The 17,807-nt window shown below is 56.0% G+C and overlaps 7 protein-coding genes across 10 annotated transcripts; all 7 read left to right on the plus strand.

Annotated features, from left to right (window-relative positions):
• Positions 1–67: 67 nt before the first annotated feature.
• ABB37_05694 (hypothetical protein) lies at positions 68–714 on the plus strand (the record flags this gene model as incomplete). 2 transcript variants are annotated; one of them, XM_015803819.1, is made up of 1 exon in its annotated part: positions 68–714. In XM_015803819.1, exon 1 carries the CDS (start codon positions 247–249, stop codon positions 712–714), a length of 468 nt encoding a protein of 155 aa, XP_015657644.1. In that variant the 5' UTR covers positions 68–246. The 2 variants fall into 2 exon arrangements, with proteins under 2 accessions (XP_015657644.1, XP_015657645.1); XM_015803820.1 differs by having other exon boundaries at positions 145–714.
• Positions 715–1,553: 839 nt separating this feature from the next.
• ABB37_05695 (putative histone deacetylase) lies at positions 1,554–3,316 on the plus strand (the record flags this gene model as incomplete). 2 transcript variants are annotated; one of them, XM_015803821.1, is made up of 1 exon in its annotated part: positions 1,554–3,316. In XM_015803821.1, exon 1 carries the CDS (start codon positions 2,144–2,146, stop codon positions 3,314–3,316), a length of 1,173 nt encoding a protein of 390 aa, XP_015657646.1. In that variant the 5' UTR covers positions 1,554–2,143. The 2 variants fall into 2 exon arrangements, with proteins under 2 accessions (XP_015657646.1, XP_015657647.1); XM_015803822.1 differs by having other exon boundaries at positions 1,567–3,316.
• Positions 3,317–3,702: 386 nt separating this feature from the next.
• ABB37_05696 (hypothetical protein) lies at positions 3,703–5,606 on the plus strand (the record flags this gene model as incomplete). Its single annotated transcript, XM_015803823.1, has 1 exon — positions 3,703–5,606. The coding sequence occupies exon 1, from the start codon at positions 4,380–4,382 to the stop codon at positions 5,604–5,606; it is 1,227 nt and encodes a 408-aa protein (XP_015657648.1). The 5' UTR covers positions 3,703–4,379.
• A 1,055-nt stretch (positions 5,607–6,661) lies between these two features.
• On the plus strand, positions 6,662–7,831 carry ABB37_05697 (hypothetical protein; the record flags this gene model as incomplete). Its single annotated transcript, XM_015803824.1, has 1 exon — positions 6,662–7,831. Exon 1 carries the CDS (start codon positions 6,821–6,823, stop codon positions 7,829–7,831), a length of 1,011 nt encoding a protein of 336 aa, XP_015657649.1. The 5' UTR covers positions 6,662–6,820.
• A 629-nt stretch (positions 7,832–8,460) lies between these two features.
• ABB37_05698 (hypothetical protein) lies at positions 8,461–9,167 on the plus strand (the record flags this gene model as incomplete). The annotated part of the gene is made up of 1 exon (XM_015803825.1): positions 8,461–9,167. The coding sequence occupies exon 1, from the start codon at positions 8,559–8,561 to the stop codon at positions 9,165–9,167; it is 609 nt and encodes a 202-aa protein (XP_015657650.1). The 5' UTR covers positions 8,461–8,558.
• Positions 9,168–10,228: 1,061 nt separating this feature from the next.
• On the plus strand, positions 10,229–12,799 carry ABB37_05699 (putative transmembrane protein; the record flags this gene model as incomplete). The annotated part of the gene is made up of 1 exon (XM_015803826.1): positions 10,229–12,799. One exon carries the CDS (start codon positions 10,229–10,231, stop codon positions 12,797–12,799), a length of 2,571 nt encoding a protein of 856 aa, XP_015657651.1.
• Positions 12,800–13,283: 484 nt separating this feature from the next.
• On the plus strand, positions 13,284–17,735 carry ABB37_05700 (putative mismatch repair protein; the record flags this gene model as incomplete). Of its 2 annotated transcripts, none has more annotated exons than XM_015803827.1 (1): positions 13,284–17,735. In XM_015803827.1, exon 1 carries the CDS (start codon positions 13,824–13,826, stop codon positions 17,733–17,735), a length of 3,912 nt encoding a protein of 1,303 aa, XP_015657652.1. In that variant the 5' UTR covers positions 13,284–13,823. The 2 variants fall into 2 exon arrangements, with proteins under 2 accessions (XP_015657652.1, XP_015657653.1); XM_015803828.1 differs by having other exon boundaries at positions 13,298–17,735.
• Between the last annotated feature and the right edge of the window lie 72 nt (positions 17,736–17,807).

Genomic DNA, 17,807 nt, shown 5'->3' on the forward strand with positions numbered 1-17,807 from the left:
GGCGTTTACTCTCTCTCTCGCTCTCACACACGCTCCTTTTTCGTGGATATTTGAACTCTCACTCATACGCGTCTTCTTTTCCGTTTCGGATGCAAAACCTCTAAATCTCTGTGGTGTCAACGCGCTATCGCTGTGTCGCTTCACAGATACGCCTGAGTCTCTTCTTCACCTTCAACACCACTCTTCCTCTTTGATTCAGAAAGCCTGTTTATCTAACCATCTCCGCGCACGCGAACTTGCGTCATCATGAACAGGAATACGTGCACAGCCGTTCACGTGCCATCGCACATGGAATGCCAGGTGTGCTTCGACTCCTGGACGAGCCCGACGCAGCTGCTGAAGTGCGGGCACATCTTCTGCGAAAACTGCGTGTCGCCATCGACGACGCGCTGCAGCATTTGCCATGCCACCGTGACCGGCTTCACCAAGCCAAGTGCGTCCATCATGGAGGCATCAATGAATATCCCCGTGCTGTGCTCTAGTTGCGGTTGGCGTGGCACCCGCAAGGCATCACTGGTTCACCGCTGCGATCCTGGTCAGACCCACAGTCCGTACATGACTCAGCCTCCTATGACGAATGAGGAATGGGTAGCGTTTGCTCTCCAGGGCCGCGACGCAAACGGGAAGCTCATCGTCACCGAGGTGGCGCACCGTGTGGCGCTGACCTCGACTGAGAGCATTTCTACCGATGCGGTGCGCGGCATTCCAATGTAGGCAATGCTCGTTGGTGATGAGCAGCCATGGAGGGCGATGGGCTCAATTGGAGTTCTCTTTTTCTGCCATCTTTGTGCGTCCTTTCAATAGTGTGTGGGGCTACATCTTCTCGAGCTGGCTTTTCCTTTCGCTCAGGTTTTCAAAGATGAATGAGGTGGTGTTGCGCCTGTTCAGAGAGCAGCACACAAACCTTCGGATTCGAAAGCCACTTCTCCATCTGCGTTGCTCTGCTGAGCGACAAGGTGTGAACACAAGTGCCACTTAAGATGTGTCATTTCTCAGCGTAGACTGAGCAGCAGGTCTTCCTCCCCTGTAGTTCTTCGTTTCTTTAGACACAGAACCTTTGCTTCTCTATGCTTTCAATGCTTTTCGGCTCCATATCTAATCTGGATTATGGTAAATAGATGATGGGTGCCCGTTTAACGATCGCAATATTGAGGTTTTTTTTTCTTGTTGACCATCATGGCCCGTGATGCCAACCCTTCTTTCCCCTTCACTACCATTTTTTTTTTACAATTTGTGGGGCTTTCTCTGTTTTCATTTTTGCGAATTTCGAGCCACACATGCTGTCTCAAGACAAATTGTCCAACAAGAACAAAAAACTTTTTTCTGTACGTACTTGTGGCGCAGTAGTGTTGAGATGAACCAACCTTTTATTGAAAGTATCGTGGATGCGACTTGATATGCTAGAGCACATCTGGCAGTTTTATTAGCACAAATTATTCGGGCTGCAATGTTCTTTTTTTGTTTTCACCCTCGATTTGGTCAGGTGTTTGGAATTGTCGCTCAATCAGTAATCTCACTTTTTTAAATATATCCGCTCACTTTTTCTTCTGTCCAGTGCTGGGCCACAGAACGTCACGAAACAAAGCAAAAATACCCCAAGGCTCATTTGCGGAGCGAGAAAGTGGCAAATCCCTGAACTCCAACCCGTTGCTTGTCTTCTCTGCTCTCAAGGGCTCCTACGCTACGTTCGTGAGAACACAAGCCAACACACTCAATAGCTGAAATATACGCTGCTTCGATGTCAGTTTCAGATAATGAATCCTGCCGTGGAACCGCACAGTCTTCATCTACTGTGTCCCTCAAACGCAGTCACAGGAAGCGAGAATCTTCCGCTTCTCCGGCGACTGCTGAACGCGCATCGTTGCAGGCGACAACAACGCCAAGGCGTTACACCGAGGCCCACAGTCCTGCGGCTCCGTCTCGCGATGCGATTCCATTCTCGCATGGTGTGGGTTCGCCCTCGCGAACGCCGCGGAAGGTGGTGTACTTCGTTGACCACTCGGTTACAGCCATCGCGTACGCGGAGGGTCACGTTATGCGTCCGTCACGCGTGCGCGCGCTACACGCACTCGTTCACTCACTCGGGCTTGATGGGGACGCGCACATGACTGTGTGCCACGCCCGTCCTGCGTCCGCGGAGGAGATGGGAGCGTTTCACCGTGGAGCTTATTTGGAGTGTCTCCGACGCGCACCCGTGATCTGCGGCAACCCACTCGAGGAAACCTCCCTCGCGTTTCAGAAGGAGTTCGACGTCCCTTTCGCCTCTCAGCACGGCGACTGCCCGCTATTCCCTGAGGTTTGGTCACTCGTCTCTAGCCAAGCAGGGGCGTCGATCGCCTGCGCGGAGGCGCTCATACGGGGTGACGCAACGGTGGCCATGAACTGGGCTGGCGGTATGCACCACGCAGCCGCCGCCCACGCCAGTGGGTTTTGCTTTGTAAACGACATCGTCCTGTGCATCCGACGGCTGCTGCGACATTACCAGCGCGTCCTGTACGTGGATTTGGACGTGCATCACGGCGATGGCGTCGAGGGCGCCTTCTACGGCAACCACCGCGTCATGACACTCTCCCTGCACCAATTTGGCAATGGTTTTTTTCCTGGCACGGGCGACTTTGCGAGCCGCGACTCCGCAGACAGCTTTGCGATCAACGTGCCGCTGCCGACTCGCACCGGCGATGCCGCCTACCTGCTATCCTTTCGCACGGCGCTCTCGAGCGTGGTGCAGTGCTTCGACCCCGAGGCAGTGGTGGTGCAGTGCGGCGCTGACACCATCGCTGGCGATCTCATCGGCCGGCTGTGCGTCACCACCTTGGCACACACCCAGTGCGTGGCGGACCTTCTCGCTCTTCGACTGCCCACCGTGCTGTTAGGCGGTGGGGGGTACCACGTCTTTCACACCACGCGCTGCTGGGCGATTCACACCGCGACGGCGCTGGGGAGGACGGCCGCGCAGCTGCCGCTGTACGTCCCTCGTAGCGATCCGTACTACATGGACTACCGCAGGGAGTGTGTGCCGCACCGGCCCACGCTGCACGTCTTTCTCGACCCCGACGTGGACGATCCTTTGCCGCTGCAGGAAAGCCTAGTCTACTGGCGTCATTTGTGCCGTAGCATTCAGTGGCAGATGCGGGCGGCGCGGTTGGTGCGGCAACGTTTTTATCGCACCATCTCCGTCTCCCAGCAGCGACAAGCAGTGCTTCTTCGGCGGCTTGGGCCACAGAGTCAAACGGGGAAGCACGTCCTGGTTGTTGACAGCCGCAAGCGCGCACGCCCCGCGTCTGAATTGCTTGACGAAGGCGGCAAGGTGAGATGAAGCTTCTTAAAATTACTGTGTGCTTATCGACTGCTCTACGCAATATGGCTCATTACTGAAGTGTAAATCCTTTATGATGCTATCTATTAAAAACAAAGGTAACGGAGTTCGACGCTGTTCGAAAAAGGCAAGGGAGCCAAAGGAGTATCATAGCGGATGTCAAGAATCCTTTTTTTCCTGCTCTTCCCGGGGTATTACTGAAGTCAAAAGAGGCGTCATGAACAGCTTTCCTGTCCAATGAAGAAGCACTGCCTTCCCATTTGCTATGCCTTTCGATCTCTCTCCATATAACTCTCTTTAGCACTCTCATTACAATCTTCGGCAACGCTTCCTCGTCCACATTATCTGGATTTCCATGACAAAAACACACACACTCACACATACTTAGTGTCCTCCGCCTGCTTTTCTGCTTGTGTTCTTGCAAGAGGATGTGAGTCGGTAAATTTACCGTCTTCAGCGTCAAACTCACAACCAAAAACTCCTTGGTTTCTCTTCTGTTTGATATTCGTTGTTGGTAACAATAAATCTTTCCTTCTGTGTTTGTGTGCGCCAACGTGCATTCTGCTCCCTGCACGCGTACCCTCTTCCCTCTGCTTTCCGCTGTTTACACGTTTGCGTACGTCGAAGTGACGTCCTCACGTACTTTCTTTGTTGCCTTTCTATTTTTTTAATATTTGTACTGATATTGCCGCTTTCTCGGTTCACATCTTTTACTCCGTCGTTTTATCTCGTATTGGAAATATCTATTTTTAGTGCGTGATTGTTTTTTGTTAGTAGTACTCAGCTTGCCGCTTGCTTTATGTTCAGCAGCTTTGAGTCAGGACTTTGTCCTCAAAAGTGGTCCTCTCATTCACTTGCTGTGCTTTGCGATCGTACCAAGAGCAGAAATAACTGTTGACAACGTTTTAGCGCGATACTGATTTCATCAGCTGCGGCTGTCTTTCCTTCTTCTTTGCAGGCTTCAACACTTTCGGTGGACTTTAAAGTGCTTGGGTCTTTGTTGCCTCTTCATTCGTGTAAACGAAAAACTAAATTTAAAAAAACCAGAGCAGAAGGAGTCACAATGGCAAATCTCTGTGTGGGCCAAGACTTTAGTGAGGAGCTCACCTGCGCCGTGTGCCTAGACTCGTGGAAGGAGCCGATTGAGCTCTCCCCGTGTGGGCACATCTTCTGCAGGGAATGTGCGGTAGGCTTGAAGGAATGCCCGGTGTGCCGCAAGAAGATTGAATCTTCCAACCAGCCGAACCGCACGCTGGTGAACATGGCGCTGCAGATTCCTGTGAAGTGCATGCGCTGTGGGTGGCAGGGGACGCGCGAGCAAGGGATGCGTCACGAATGCGGTAGCGGCTCTGCCCAACCAACGCGATTGTCATCCATCAGGCCTCCACAGCCGGCCCAGGAGCCGCCGCAGCATCCGTCGGCGACAAGCACATCCAGTCCCTACGCTCCCTACACTTATCAGTCGAACCAACAGAATTCCAGTGGTGGGTATTCTGCCTATCCTCCGGATCCGCCGAACGCCTCGAACAATTTGTGGCAAAGCGGTGCGCCAACGCAGTCACGGCCGCAGCAGAATAACTACCAGGGAGGCTACCAAGGTGGTTATTCGCCTTCCTATCCCGGCGCGGCCCCATCGTTGTCCAACAACTACTCGTCAAGCTACTCGCCGAACCCCGCCAATTCTGGTGGTTATCAAGGCTACCCGGGATACCCAGGGTACCCAGGCTATCTCCCACAGCCACCGCAGCCGCCACAAACGCGTCGTAGAATGAGGAAGTATGAAGTGATTGAGCCAACGGGAAATTACCCGTGGACGCTTTACGGTCTGGGACAGAATGAGTACGACCAAATTGTGTCGCTGTTCGTCTTCTTCGACGACGATGATAGCGGCTCCTTGGACAGAAACGAGGTGGCTCGCCTGGCGCGTTGGCTGAACTTTGCGAACACGCCGCAGGATGTGCAGCGCATCTTTGACGACATGGACGCGGACCACAGTGGTAGCCTGTCACTGGGCGAGTTCCTTAGCTGGCTGCGATACAACAAGCCCAACCCGCAGGCGTTGTACGGGCTGACGCAGTCGCAATACAACACCATCATGATGCAGTTTCACACCTACGATACGAACCAGGACGGGTGCCTCGAGATGAACGAGTTCACGCGGCTAGTGTTGAATCTGCGGGATGTCAGGGACGAGGCAACGGCACGGCGTCTCTTCCAGATGATTGACCTGGATCGTGACGGAGAAATCAACCTGCACGAGTTCCTAACGTTCCGCGCGGGCAAAGGTTGAGGTTTTTTTTTCCTTTTTTCAATTTGTGTTCGCTCTGGTAATTTACTGATCGCTGTGGTAATCAAAAATAGGTATGCAGAGGTGGAGGTTTCACCAAAAGGAGTGCCGGAAAGAAGAGAACAAGACGACACACATGGCGCGATGATTGTTAGAGCGCCATGATACGATGCGCTGTCAGCTTGCTGTTTTGGTTTTCTAAGCCTTTGCCTGCTCCTTCTTGCTTCTGCTACCCACTGGTCTCTCGCTTTTTCTTCTCAATGGGCCTGAGACTCCTTTTTGTCTTCAAGTTGGTTCGACAACTGTTTGTCGACAGGTGAATAGAAAGCGACAAAGGAGGACAAGAGAACGGGGCGTTGATAACACACAAAGTGGAAGCGGTGATACCCGGAGAATTCCTGCCGTCTTCTCACCCCACAAAAGCTGTTTTTACTTTTTTCCCTTTCTTCTGGATGTTGCTGTGATCCCTCACATGTTTTAGTCACACCTTGATTGGGGCGTGAGTCTCTCCTTGCATCTTCCCTCGTCTCTTTTGCTGTGTATATCAGTATAATCCTCAAAACAACGACCCCTTTCGCTATATTGATATCAGCTCCGTAAATTGTATTATAATAATGGTTAAAAAAAAAAAACAGGAATATCAAAGCAACTTTTTCTAATGAACAACCACGTAGACAGCGTACTTGCCATTGACTTCTGCGTTTCCCTTCCCCTTCCGTTGATATCCTCATAAGCAGTTTATTGCGAGGTACAATCGCGCGACGTCCGCCCGTGCGCCGTCTTCAACGTGGGAGGAGAAAGAGTTTAGCGGTTTAGCAGTGCATTCCGGGGGAAGAAAGTGATGACACTGAGTTGATTTCTTTTCTTTTGAAGGTATGCGTTTCTGAAGTCTATGAGAAGCCCTTGCATTTGCTTTTCGTTCTTTTCTTCTTTTAAAACAGCGAGAGAGACGTGGTGCATATATGCCTTTTCCGTGTTCTCTCTTCCCCCCATCGTTTCCCATCTTTTGCGCACACATGGTGTGTTGGTTACGCGTCTCTCACGTGCTCTAACACAAAAGCCAAGATCGTTGCAACTGTAAGCGAAGACGACGCACACGAGGCTCGACAGTATTCGCAGCTTCGCCAGGTTTTTTCTCCCCATTAAAAAAAAAATCTGTTGGCGAAATACTTTGTAAAACGTAAGGAGCTCACCAACCTTTCAAATTCTACCTCGTCATGTCTACTCTGTGCGTCGGACAGGATTTCTGCGAGGAGCTCACCTGCGCCGTGTGCCTAGACTCGTGGAAGGAGCCGATTGAGCTCTCCCCGTGTGGGCACATCTTCTGCAGGGAATGTGCGGTAGGCTTGAAGGAATGCCCGGTGTGCCGCAAGAAGATTGAATCTTCCAACCAGCCGAACCGCACGCTGGTGAACATGGCGCTGCAGATTCCTGTGAAGTGCATGCGCTGTGGGTGGCAGGGGACGCGCGAGCAAGGGATGCGTCACGAATGCGGTAGCGGCTCTGTTCAACCTCCTCCATTCCAGCCTTCTACGGCGTTAGACGCGAACAAACCTAACCCTCCAACCAACGTGGCGGCGTCACCAAACCCGTATCATGATTTCGGAGGGTCCAACGTGGGTGGCGATTATGAAGATTTGTGGACGAGTGGTGCGCCGGTGCAGCCTCCACCGCAGCCACCACAGCCGCCGCAGCTGCCACCGTCGGCTGAACATCCCCAAGTAATCGAACCCACCGGTCCCCGGCCGTGGACGCTTTACGGTCTGGGACAGAATGAGTACGACCAAATTGTGTCGCTGTTCGTCTTCTTCGACGACGATGATAGCGGCTCCTTGGACAGAAACGAGGTGGCTCGCCTGGCGCGTTGGCTGAACTTTGCGAACACGCCGCAGGATGTGCAGCGCATCTTTGACGACATGGACGCGGACCACAGTGGTAGCCTGTCGTTGGCGGAGTTCCTCACCTGGCTCTACCACAACAAGCCCAACCCGCAGGCACTATACGACCTAAGCCCTGCGCAGTACAACACCATCATGATGCAGTTTCACACCTACGATACGAACCAGGACGGGTCTCTCGAGATGAACGAGTTTGTGAACCTTGTGCAAAGGCTCGGCGAGGTGCGCGATGCGGGCACTGCTCGGAAGCTGTTCGAGATGGTGGATCGCGACCGTGATGGCGCAATCAGTTTGCACGACTTTCTGCTCTTCCGGGCGGGGCGGCTGTAGGAAGGCACCCCGCTGACGTCTGAAAAGGCCTATCGACGAGCAGGGCGTCCTTTTTTCTGATAGTAAAGCCTCTTTTCTTTCCGACTTTTTTTGTTGGTTCAAGACGGTCAGTTTTTGCGCGTAGGCACATTCGATGCGGAGAGCTGATTTGTTCAAATATACGAACGAAACCCTTTAACGCGTTATCCCGTGGCTTTGTTGCTTTTCCCTTCCGCAGAAGAAAAATGGAAGGCTGTTTGCCGTTTCTTCCTGCCTTGCGGTTTCTTTTTGTTTTTCAGCTTCAATACTTTTACACGCTCTCTTACCTTGTAATGGAAAGTATTTGGTCGAGCAGTTTGGGAACACAAGACTCAAACCCCTGAAAAAGCGAAGAAACGTCGATATTTATATATGAACAAATAAATGCGTTACACGATGGGGCAGTCGGAATGCGGAGCACTTCTATGGCCTTCCACACTCAAGCACGCGCCTCCGTTCACGAAGGCGGCGAGTTCAAGTGGGAGTACTGCTGCTCATGCTCCCGCTCCTGCGCTGAAAGTTCGGTTGCCTGAACTCGCTCGTTTTCCTGCACTCGTCGCTTTCTCTCCCCGCTCATTTCACAACGCTTTAATGCAATGGGCGTCCCCCACAGCAGTTTTCCACCACGCAATCGATCTTCGCTGATTTGATCTTTTACAAAATTGTAGTTCTCTTCTATATAGAGCTTAGAACACACGCAACCGATCTCATGTCGTCAACAGTGAACGCCTTTGCTTCCCACCAAGCGCGGTCATCGATGCTGGTGGAGCGGGAGCGCGCGCTCGATGCACGGCGCACCACGGTCATGGAGCTGCGTCAGATGGTGAACAACCTCGCCACAGAGAACCGCACCCGGGAGGAGCAGCTGATTAGCGAGCGCAGTCGCTTCAATGAGCGCAAGTCCGCGCAGGATGCGAAGCTGTCCGCGAAAGAGGCGGAGGCACGCGGACAGCAGGCTCGTGTGATGGAGCTGGAGGCGGAGGAGGAGCGGCTGAGCAGCGCCATTGCACAACGGGAGACGGAGACGGCGGCCGCGAGCGCCGAGGTGGAGCGACGCCGCGACCTAGAGGCGACGCTGCGCGAGGCCCGGGAGGTCCTCAACCGCGCTAAGTTTAACCTGGAGGAGCAGGACGCGAAGGTGATGCGTCTGGAGACGCGCCTCGCACGACAGGAGTTGGTGACCGACAAGCGCCACGCCCAGTTGGCCGAGCGCGAGCCGCACTACTGGTTTCCACGTGTGGCCGAGGCTGAGAAGTCGGCCGCGCTAGAGGAAACGGCAGGCGAAAGTTTGTACCTCGTAGATGAACTGGCGGGTTAGATGCCGCCTGAGGTCGTTTGTTTGTGCTTTCCTTCTTTTCATAGATGCATTCATTAGACGCACTGCCGGAGAGTTGGCTGTGTGTGCTTTCACCCACGTTGATATACATTTTTCCTTCTTGAGATACACACGGCTACAATCGCGGCACAGAGAGCAACAACAAGAAAGTCGACCGCAAACAAGTGTATGCGACGCGCTGTTGAAATAGTCGTTGACGGATTCCAGAAAATGCGCTGATGGGGTTGAAAGCTCGAAACGTTTTTTTCCCTCGTCGATCGCACAGGGACTCCTAGCCGTCCAAAAATATCACTGCGCTTTAAGGATTCGACCGTAAGGAAAGCAAGGAGCCTTTTGCAGGGTAGGTTTGAGAGCAACGCACGGTCACTTATATTCAGCTCCTTTTCCCTTTCCCCTTCCTGGTTTTTGCATGCGCTCGTATTTCTTTTATTCCCCTCTCGATTTACTATTCGCTTCTTCCTCCTCCCTTTTCATTATTTGCACTCTTCTCTTCTCTTTTTTCTTTTCTTCAACAAAACAGACCCTTTGCGACGTGCCCACTCCTCCTGCCGCATCTTTAAAGAACCTTTTCTTTTGTGTTCTCCCTCACCTCCCTCTTTCTCTTCTCTGTTGCGGCGACCGCACCTTCAAGTTCACTCATTGGGGACTGCGTTGCTGCTGCTTCATTTTTGAGTTTTTTACCCTTTCGCTTCTTTACCTTTCATTAACGCGCGATACTTTCCCTTTCTGTTTTTATCTCAGAGTTTTCTTTTCCCTTTGACTGCTAAACAGCTCATTCTTTTTTGTACTCAATCGTGGCTCTACTCCTTTCCATTCCTTTTCGGTAGAGCCTCACCTTCCATTTCTTCAACAACAGCATGAAAGGGATGACGCTTGTCTTCCGCGCCTGGGCAGCAGGAGAGCGGGGGGATGCTTTGCTGTCTCTTTTGGTGTGTCTGTGCTGCATCGGGATCGCACGGACGGCGGCTCAGCACGGCGACTTTACCCCCGTCGACCCTCCCTTCAACACATCTGTGCAGGACTTCCTGGCTCCGGCGGTGGCGATGAGCATTGGTCCTACAGGGGGTCACGCGTACCTCAGCACCGCCTCCAACGCCTCAACGGTGTGCGCCGCCGTCGACACACCGCCACTCTTTGCACCAGCCACCGTCACGACAGTTGATGAACTCTTTCACAGCCTACGTGGAAGCGACGTCCGCCTGGATGTGACGCACGCGTGTTACTTGAACATGTCGCAGCGTCTTCCGCAGTGTGTCGCGACGCTCCAGTCGACAGCGGCGGACTGCGGTGGTGTCGCGGCGGAGGCGGTCGGGCCGCTGCTGAATTCATCTTCGCGGTTGACCGACGTTGCGACCAGCAGCGCAGCGCTGCTGGCCTCTTACGTCCACGCCGGCGCGGCACAGCGATTGCGGCTGGAGCGCTCCCTGCGCCGCACGCGCGAGGTAGTGAGTGCGCTGAGCCGTGTCCACGATCTTGTCTTACAGGCAAACGACACTATCTCTGATGCGCATGAAATGCATCTGTTGCGAGCCAGAGCCACCCAGTACGTAAAGGAGGTGGTCGAGGCAGCCTACGACCGCGTCATGGACAAGTACTACGTCCTCGATGCGTGGACGAATGCGTCTCTTGGCATTACAGCGCAGCATTTGTCGTTTGCTGCCGGTCCTGCAGGGGGGACGTGTGCGGTGCACAACTACACCCATCGTCTGCTCTGGGGCACCGAGGCGTCCTCTATAGTGCTGCTGGCGCTCACGCAGACGACCCTCTCCATCGCGGACAGCATCCACAACAGAACGTACAGCCCCGCAGCGCGAGGTGTGCAGTGCGCGCAGGTTCTCACGGGGCTCGTAATGATGACGCTGGAGGACGACGCGGTGCGTCAGGTGGCCGCGATGATCGCAGGCAACACGTTGACCGCTACAGTTGTGTGGGAGGTCAGCGACTTTGCGCTACTGTTGCCCAGTCGAACAACACCGCTGCGTCAGCGTCAGCTCTGGAGCCTCGCTTACGTCTTCGCCGCCGTCGCCGATCCAATCGTCGTGGATGACTTGGTGGGCAGCGCTGCGGTGGCGGAGTGCATGCGGCGTGCTGCGCTCGTGGTACCGGACCCCGTCACCGGCAGCGTCCCTCCCTCTATCTCGTGGTGCCTGGAGAATGCCTCCACGAGCGAAATGATGCCCACCGCGGTGGCGCAGCGCTCCTTAGCCGTGCGCGAGTCGGACACCGCGGCCAATGGGCGGTGCCTGTGGGGACTCAGTGTGTGGGATGGCCTGTGTGATGGTGCGGCCTTCGACGCGGCGCGGTGCGAGAGTTGCCCGCCTGGCTCGGTTGGCGACGGCGAAGGCCACTGCGTGTGCGGCGACGCCACGGCCACCTACCCGACGCTGACGAGCGGGTGCATGCCGAAAGGCGCCGCGCACGACGTTGCGGGCCTCCGTCTTCTGCAGGCAAACGGGCAGGTGTCCGTGCCTGGCGCCGCCGCGGTGCCGCTGCTGTCCGTTCAGCTTCCTCAAACGGCTGCCTTGGCGGACCCGACTGCCTTCCTGCGCGTCAACGTGACGTGTGTCGACGGCGGGAGGGGCGGCGGCACGCGACTGCTGGCGACCCCACAAGGCAACCGCACAGCTGTGTGTGCCTCTGTCGTGGCCTACGAGCGCCACGAAGAGCGGACCGGCTCGCTGCACACATTCCGCGGCACGCAGTTCTTTGAAACCTACGCGGAGAACCTCACCATCTCCGTCCTCGGCAGTGCCGCCTTCTTCGGCGAGACGTGTCGGATGGAGGTGGTGGTTCAGAGCGCGTCACGCCGGGCCTCCCGATCCGTGGTGGCAGGCACGTGGACGTTTATTCCTGCCGCAGAGGCCTTCACCTTGGAAGCTCACAGTTACCCAGGAAGCGTATCTCCCAATGCAGCGGCGGCTCCAAGCGATGTGCCATTGTGCTCCCATGCTATGTTGGACGCCGTGAACTCAAGAGAATCACGGAACGGTCCTGTGGTGCAGGTTGATGTGTGCCGCACCACCAGCGGTGGCCCCGCTCTCCTCGTCCAACCAAATGCATACTCCGTGTTCGGCACGTCCACCCAGCAGGCGGTCGGCCAGCGCATCCGTCGCAGCGCCGGCACCTCCCGTGACGCGTCCTTCATTGCGACCTTGCAGTCTCTCACAAGTCGAACCGGCTTCCAGCTCATGGTGGAGGGTGGTACCGGCTCGGACGTTCTATGGTCTGCTGCGTGGGTGCGGAACGCCACTCCGTTGGCAGTGAATGCGTGGGCGTCTGGGTGGGTGGTGCCGATCGAGTCCTGCGTGCTTCGCAACATGCGTTCTTTCCGCCTGCGCGTCGCGGACACGGCCAACACATCTGCCTTTGTGGCTTTCGAGGCTGCGGTACAGTACCAGTACGGCAGCGACGCTGAGATCGCAAGCAGCTCCAGTGACGGAAGTGACAAGGGCAGCGAAGCTGCGGCAAAGGTGCCGGGAGTTCACTATGACTTCTGGTACGTGATTCTCTTTATCGTTGTCAGCGTCCTCGACGCCGTCGTCCTGGCAGCATTTGGGTTGATGGTGTTCCTGCGCCACGCCTCGTACGACAAGTGGCCGACATGCTTTAAATAACATATATATATATTTGTGTGCTAAAGGCGTGTAAGGCACTTGTCGTACGCGGCCCCTCTCTTTTTCTCTTAGTATCCCTTTTGTTCAACTCCGAATGACATTCTTTTTTGTAGCTCTTTTCTCTCCTCTTTACCTCCCACCCCCTCCCCACTATTCTTTGTAAACGTTGAGGACCCACAGAAGCAGGAAAGAAGAAGGCGGCACGCGGCACACGGTGTGGAGCCGGATGGGCGCGCATCCGCAAGGAACTGTGGAGTACGCTGTTTTACTCCCACCGTGTTTTCCCCCTTTTCATGGTAGAAGCTAAATCTCCCGTCTTTGTGCTAATGGAAGAAATTGCACACCCAAGGAGGCGGTCGCTCAGTTGCATTCTGAGCACGCGCATGTCTTCTGACGAGAGGTGGCACCCTCGCTTCGCCTTGTCTTTCCCCTTCACAACTTCACACACACACACACCGAATACTTTCTTTTTTCTCTCGATTGTAGTGCTGTCACAAAAGGGAATTGGCGCACTGCTTGATGGTTTCTCCGGACATGTTAAGGGGAAAATAAAAAAAATAATCCAGAGTACCGCACAGACCATACAATCCAATTTATTACATTGCTGATTTCGTATCTTTCATCAGCACCTCACATCTTCTACGATCAAGCAACGACAGGTATCAACTACAGAATCAACTGTCGCGGAAAACACGCTGTGTTGTCGGCTTCCTTTTTCTGTTGAGCTTGTTGATGCAACAGTCCACCATAAAACACGGAGTTCTTTATCTGCAAGCACACCACATAGACCATCACGAACTTAGTCTTTCTTGTTTCTCCAACAACGAATAAAGACTGTCATACATCTTTGAAGAAATAATAAAGAGAAATCCAATACAGAATACTGCTGCGATTATTTGTGAGAGGGAAAACTCTTTAGGGACTTTCTTTTTCTCCCCGCTTTTGCGACGAAGCCGTGACGGAGTTCTGAAGAATAGCTTACAGCTGCGGAAGGCCTTTTTTCTTTTGCTGGGTGGTGCGGTACATGGCCACTATTCAGAAGCTCTCGACCGATGTGATCAACCGTATCGCTGCGGGTGAAGTGGTACAGCGACCGAGTGCCGCTCTTAAAGAACTCCTCGAGAACGCTATCGATGCGGAGTGCAGCCGCATTCAGGTGTTGGCGGCCGAGGGCGGTCTGGACGTGTTGCAGGTGAGCGACGATGGCAGCGGCATCCACCGGGAAGATCTGCCCTTGCTGTGTGAGCGTTACGCGACGAGCAAGCTGCAGAGCTTTGAGGACCTGCAGCACGTTACGTCTTTTGGCTTTCGCGGGGAGGCCCTCGCCTCCATCTCGTACGTCGCTCGCGTCACAGTGACAACACGCCGTCGTCCACCCACATCGGTGCCCACCGTTTCGCCTGGTATGCCCGTCTCCTCCTCCGCCGCCAGCTCGCAGGTTGCGTGGCGAGCGCAGTACCTCAACGGAAGTCTCAAATCTGATCCGCAGCCGTGCGCGGGTAACGTTGGCACCACCATCCGCGCAGAGAAGCTGTTTTACAACGCGCTTGTCCGCCGCAACTCCCTGCGCGCGTCAGAGGAGTGGGGTCGCATCGTGGACATCGTCTCGCGGTACGCCTTGGCCTATCCTCAAATTGGGTTTACCTGTCAGCGAGATCAGAGCTACGGCAGCAGCAGCAGCGGCGGCGGTGGTGGGACTACCGGCACAGCAGCAAGCGGCGCGCAGGGTGGCAGCGGTGGAGTTCACTTCCCTCCCAATTCGACCACTCGTCAGAACATCCGTCTCTCGCACGGCAGCCGTGTCGCCGCTTCGTTGCGGCTGGTGTACGCTTACGAGGTGGGTCAAGCGAGCATTGCCGCCGAGAACAAGGCAGACTTACCTCGCCACATCAAGGTGGAAGGAGAAGCGGAGGCGCCCAAGACAAAGACGTTGTCTGCGAGCGGAGTGCAGAAAAATGCCGCCCAAGAGGCGCGTGTGTTTGCGCAGATGGAGCGACGCGCCAACCATGTGCGCTCCGCCGTCGGCCCTGCTGGTGCTGGTCTCTTCACCCTTGTTGGTTACACCAGCGACCCCACGCTGGCCCAACGCAAGCCGTACCTGTGCCTCTTCATTAATCAGCGACTGGTGGAGAGTACCGCGATACGCAAGGCCATCGATGGCGTGTACAGCGGCGTGCTCACCGGCGGCAATCGCCCCTTCACCGTTCTCTTTCTCACCGTCCCAACAGATCGCCTCGACGTCAACGTGCATCCCACAAAGAAGGAAGTCTTTTTGCTCGACGAAGAACTCGTCGTGGCGCGTGTGTCGGAGGTATGCCGGGGCGCCGTGCTGGAGGCTGCCGCGGCTCGGCAGATGGACATGCTGCAGATGCGCCACACGACCGTGTTGGCACTCAAGCAGCTCCCGTTGGCAGACGGCAGTGGCGGCGTGGACGGCGACGGGAGCGAGTTGTCGGGCAGCAGCAGTCAGCACATTCTGGAGAAGCTGCGCGATCAGCACCGCCGCGGAGCACCGATGGCCTCGCCGCTGACTTCTTCATCTCTTGCGACGTCCTCCCGCGCGACGGCGAGCGGCGGCCCGGCGGCGGTGGTGGTGGCGCCGTGTACGATGGTGCGTGTGGAGCCACAGAGGGGCGCGCTGGACCGCTACTTTTCGCAGCGTCTTGCTTCCACCGGAGGTGATGGCGGCGCGGCAGAGGCTGTGGTGAGTAAGGCGGCGACCACTGGTTCACCCGTTATCGCAGATCCACAAAAACAAGGAGGACGCCCAGAACCTTTCCTGTCCTGCCCGGACACGATGGACGCTACTACTGTCTCTACCGTATCCGTGGATGCGAATCCTGACAGAGGTGGTGCGGGTCAGCATGCGAGAGTCGATGTGGAAAAGGACTCCGCTCCTGCCTATGCGGCGCCGTCGTGGGATGCCGTCATGGCGTCGCTGCATCGCACCACAACGGTCTCTCCTAGCAACGCTGATGAGATCGGCAACCACAACAGAGCAGGTGTGGTGCAGTCCGCCATACTCAACACCTCAGCTGCCTCCATCGTGTTGCTCGACTCAGAACCCGGCCGAGATGTCCCGTCGATGACTGAGACATCTGCGGCGCAGAACACGGAGATGAACGTGTTAACGGAATCCCCTTTTCAGGTAAGCGCTTTTCATCCAAAACGAGAGCGTGCCGCTGACGTTGACAAGGAGGCAGACGATAAGGACACGAGTTCCTCCGACGACGCAGACAGCGATGAAGAGGATCGGATGCGGGAGTTCAAGCGTCATCGCCGAGACGTTTACGAGCGTGTGGAGGTGTTACAGCGAAACACGCCTTCTGCTGTGAAGGCGGAGAGAAAGACAACCGCATTTGCCACCGAGAAGGAGAACACGGCCCGTGAAGTTCTCTTAAGCGGTACTGATCGGCCTGCGTGCGAAACGGATGCTTCTGCGCTATCCGCTGACCGTACCGCAGCGGAAGAGCTCGAATCCATGACGCGGCTTGGTGCCGTGGTGCAGGCCGCTGATCTTCTGCGCGACGAAGCGCTGGCAGCTGCACGGAACGTGTCCACCTTCGCCCACGTCATTGCCTCCAGTGAGGAAAGCGACGCCGAAGAAGGAGAAGAAGTGGAGGGGAGGACAGCGAGGGCGGGCCGAGGCACAGAAATATCCAGCAGGAAGACGGCACTCGTCTCCGTCGCGGAAGTGGAGGCACCCGCTATCCTCTCCAGTGTGTCCATCGTGATGGAGAGCATTCTCGCCAACGCCAGCCCTAGCGCAGCCGCGTTGACTGCGCAGCTCGCCTACGTGGGTGCCGTTGACACGCGTGCCTTCCTTGCGCAGGTGGGGACAACACTTGTGTGGTGTGACACGATGCGCCTCGTGCGTCAAGTCGTCTTCCAGCGCGTCTTTCTCCGGTGGGGTCAGCCCTCGCTGCCTGCGCCGTCCATCCTCGAATTCGACACACCGCTTCCACTTTCCGATCTCTTGGCGACGGCCTTGGCGTTTGATGCGCCACACCTGCAGCCGCCGTCCGCGGCACTGCTGGCGCTGATGGAGGACTGCGATCGAGACCCCGCGCGTTGCACGGACGGTAGCAGGGAAAGCCAGCCGCTGCGTCGGACGGGCCTTACAGCAGAGGCGGTGGAGCGCATGGGCGGCATGACGGCCGGCGCATGGCGACGGCTGCTCTTTCAGGGTCCGAGCACCCCTTCAGCCACGGACGACAACAAAGCATTTCCTCCTCCGACATCAATGCCGGTCCCGATGCCGGCAACATGTCGGTACATTCGCCGACTTGTGCGGAGGCTCTGTCGCTGGCGCGGTCTGCTGAGTGAGTACTTCTTTATCCACATCACCTCGGACGGGCTCTTAGTAAGTGTTCCATATGGGCTGAATCGCCACTGGCCACCGCTGCTGCGCGCCCTCCCCCTCACCGTCTGGTTACTGGCAGAGGCTGTGCCCTACCCTGGTGGTACGCACGCAGCCGTTAACACTGCTCCTTCTCCACAGCCGGCGCCGCTGCAAGTGGCATTACTTCAAGAGGACGAGGTAACGTCAACCGAGGCTTCCGCTGGTGCGACACCCGCGCCCACGCAGACCGTCGTGGAGGCGGAGGCGGACGGGGTCGCACAGGAGGTGGCTTGCTTCACTGCCGTCGCACGACATGTGGCGGATGTGCTCTACGGTCTGCAGGCACCGCCACCACCAGCGACGATTCAGGCAGCGCCTCGTCCTTCATCGGCAGCGTCGGAGGGGCCGGAGACGGAAACTTCGGCCACCGCCAGCGCCGATGAGACCTGGCGAGAGCAGCTGGTGCAGCACGGCTTGTTTCCGTGCTTGAAGAATGCGCAGCTGTTTCGCCTGCCCGACCGGTGTCTGCGCGACGGCACGGTGCAGTCCATGGTCTCCGTGGAGTCGCTCTACAAGGTATTCGAGCGTTGCTGAGAATCCGCTGCGTCGGTGCACGGAGTTAAAGAAGACGAAGAGGGAAAGGCGAGTTGCGGAAAAAGATATCAA

Source organism: Leptomonas pyrrhocoris (assembly GCF_001293395.1).
Source record: "Leptomonas pyrrhocoris isolate H10 chromosome Unknown, whole genome shotgun sequence".
Classification (NCBI taxonomy): domain Eukaryota; phylum Euglenozoa; class Kinetoplastea; order Trypanosomatida; family Trypanosomatidae; genus Leptomonas; species Leptomonas pyrrhocoris.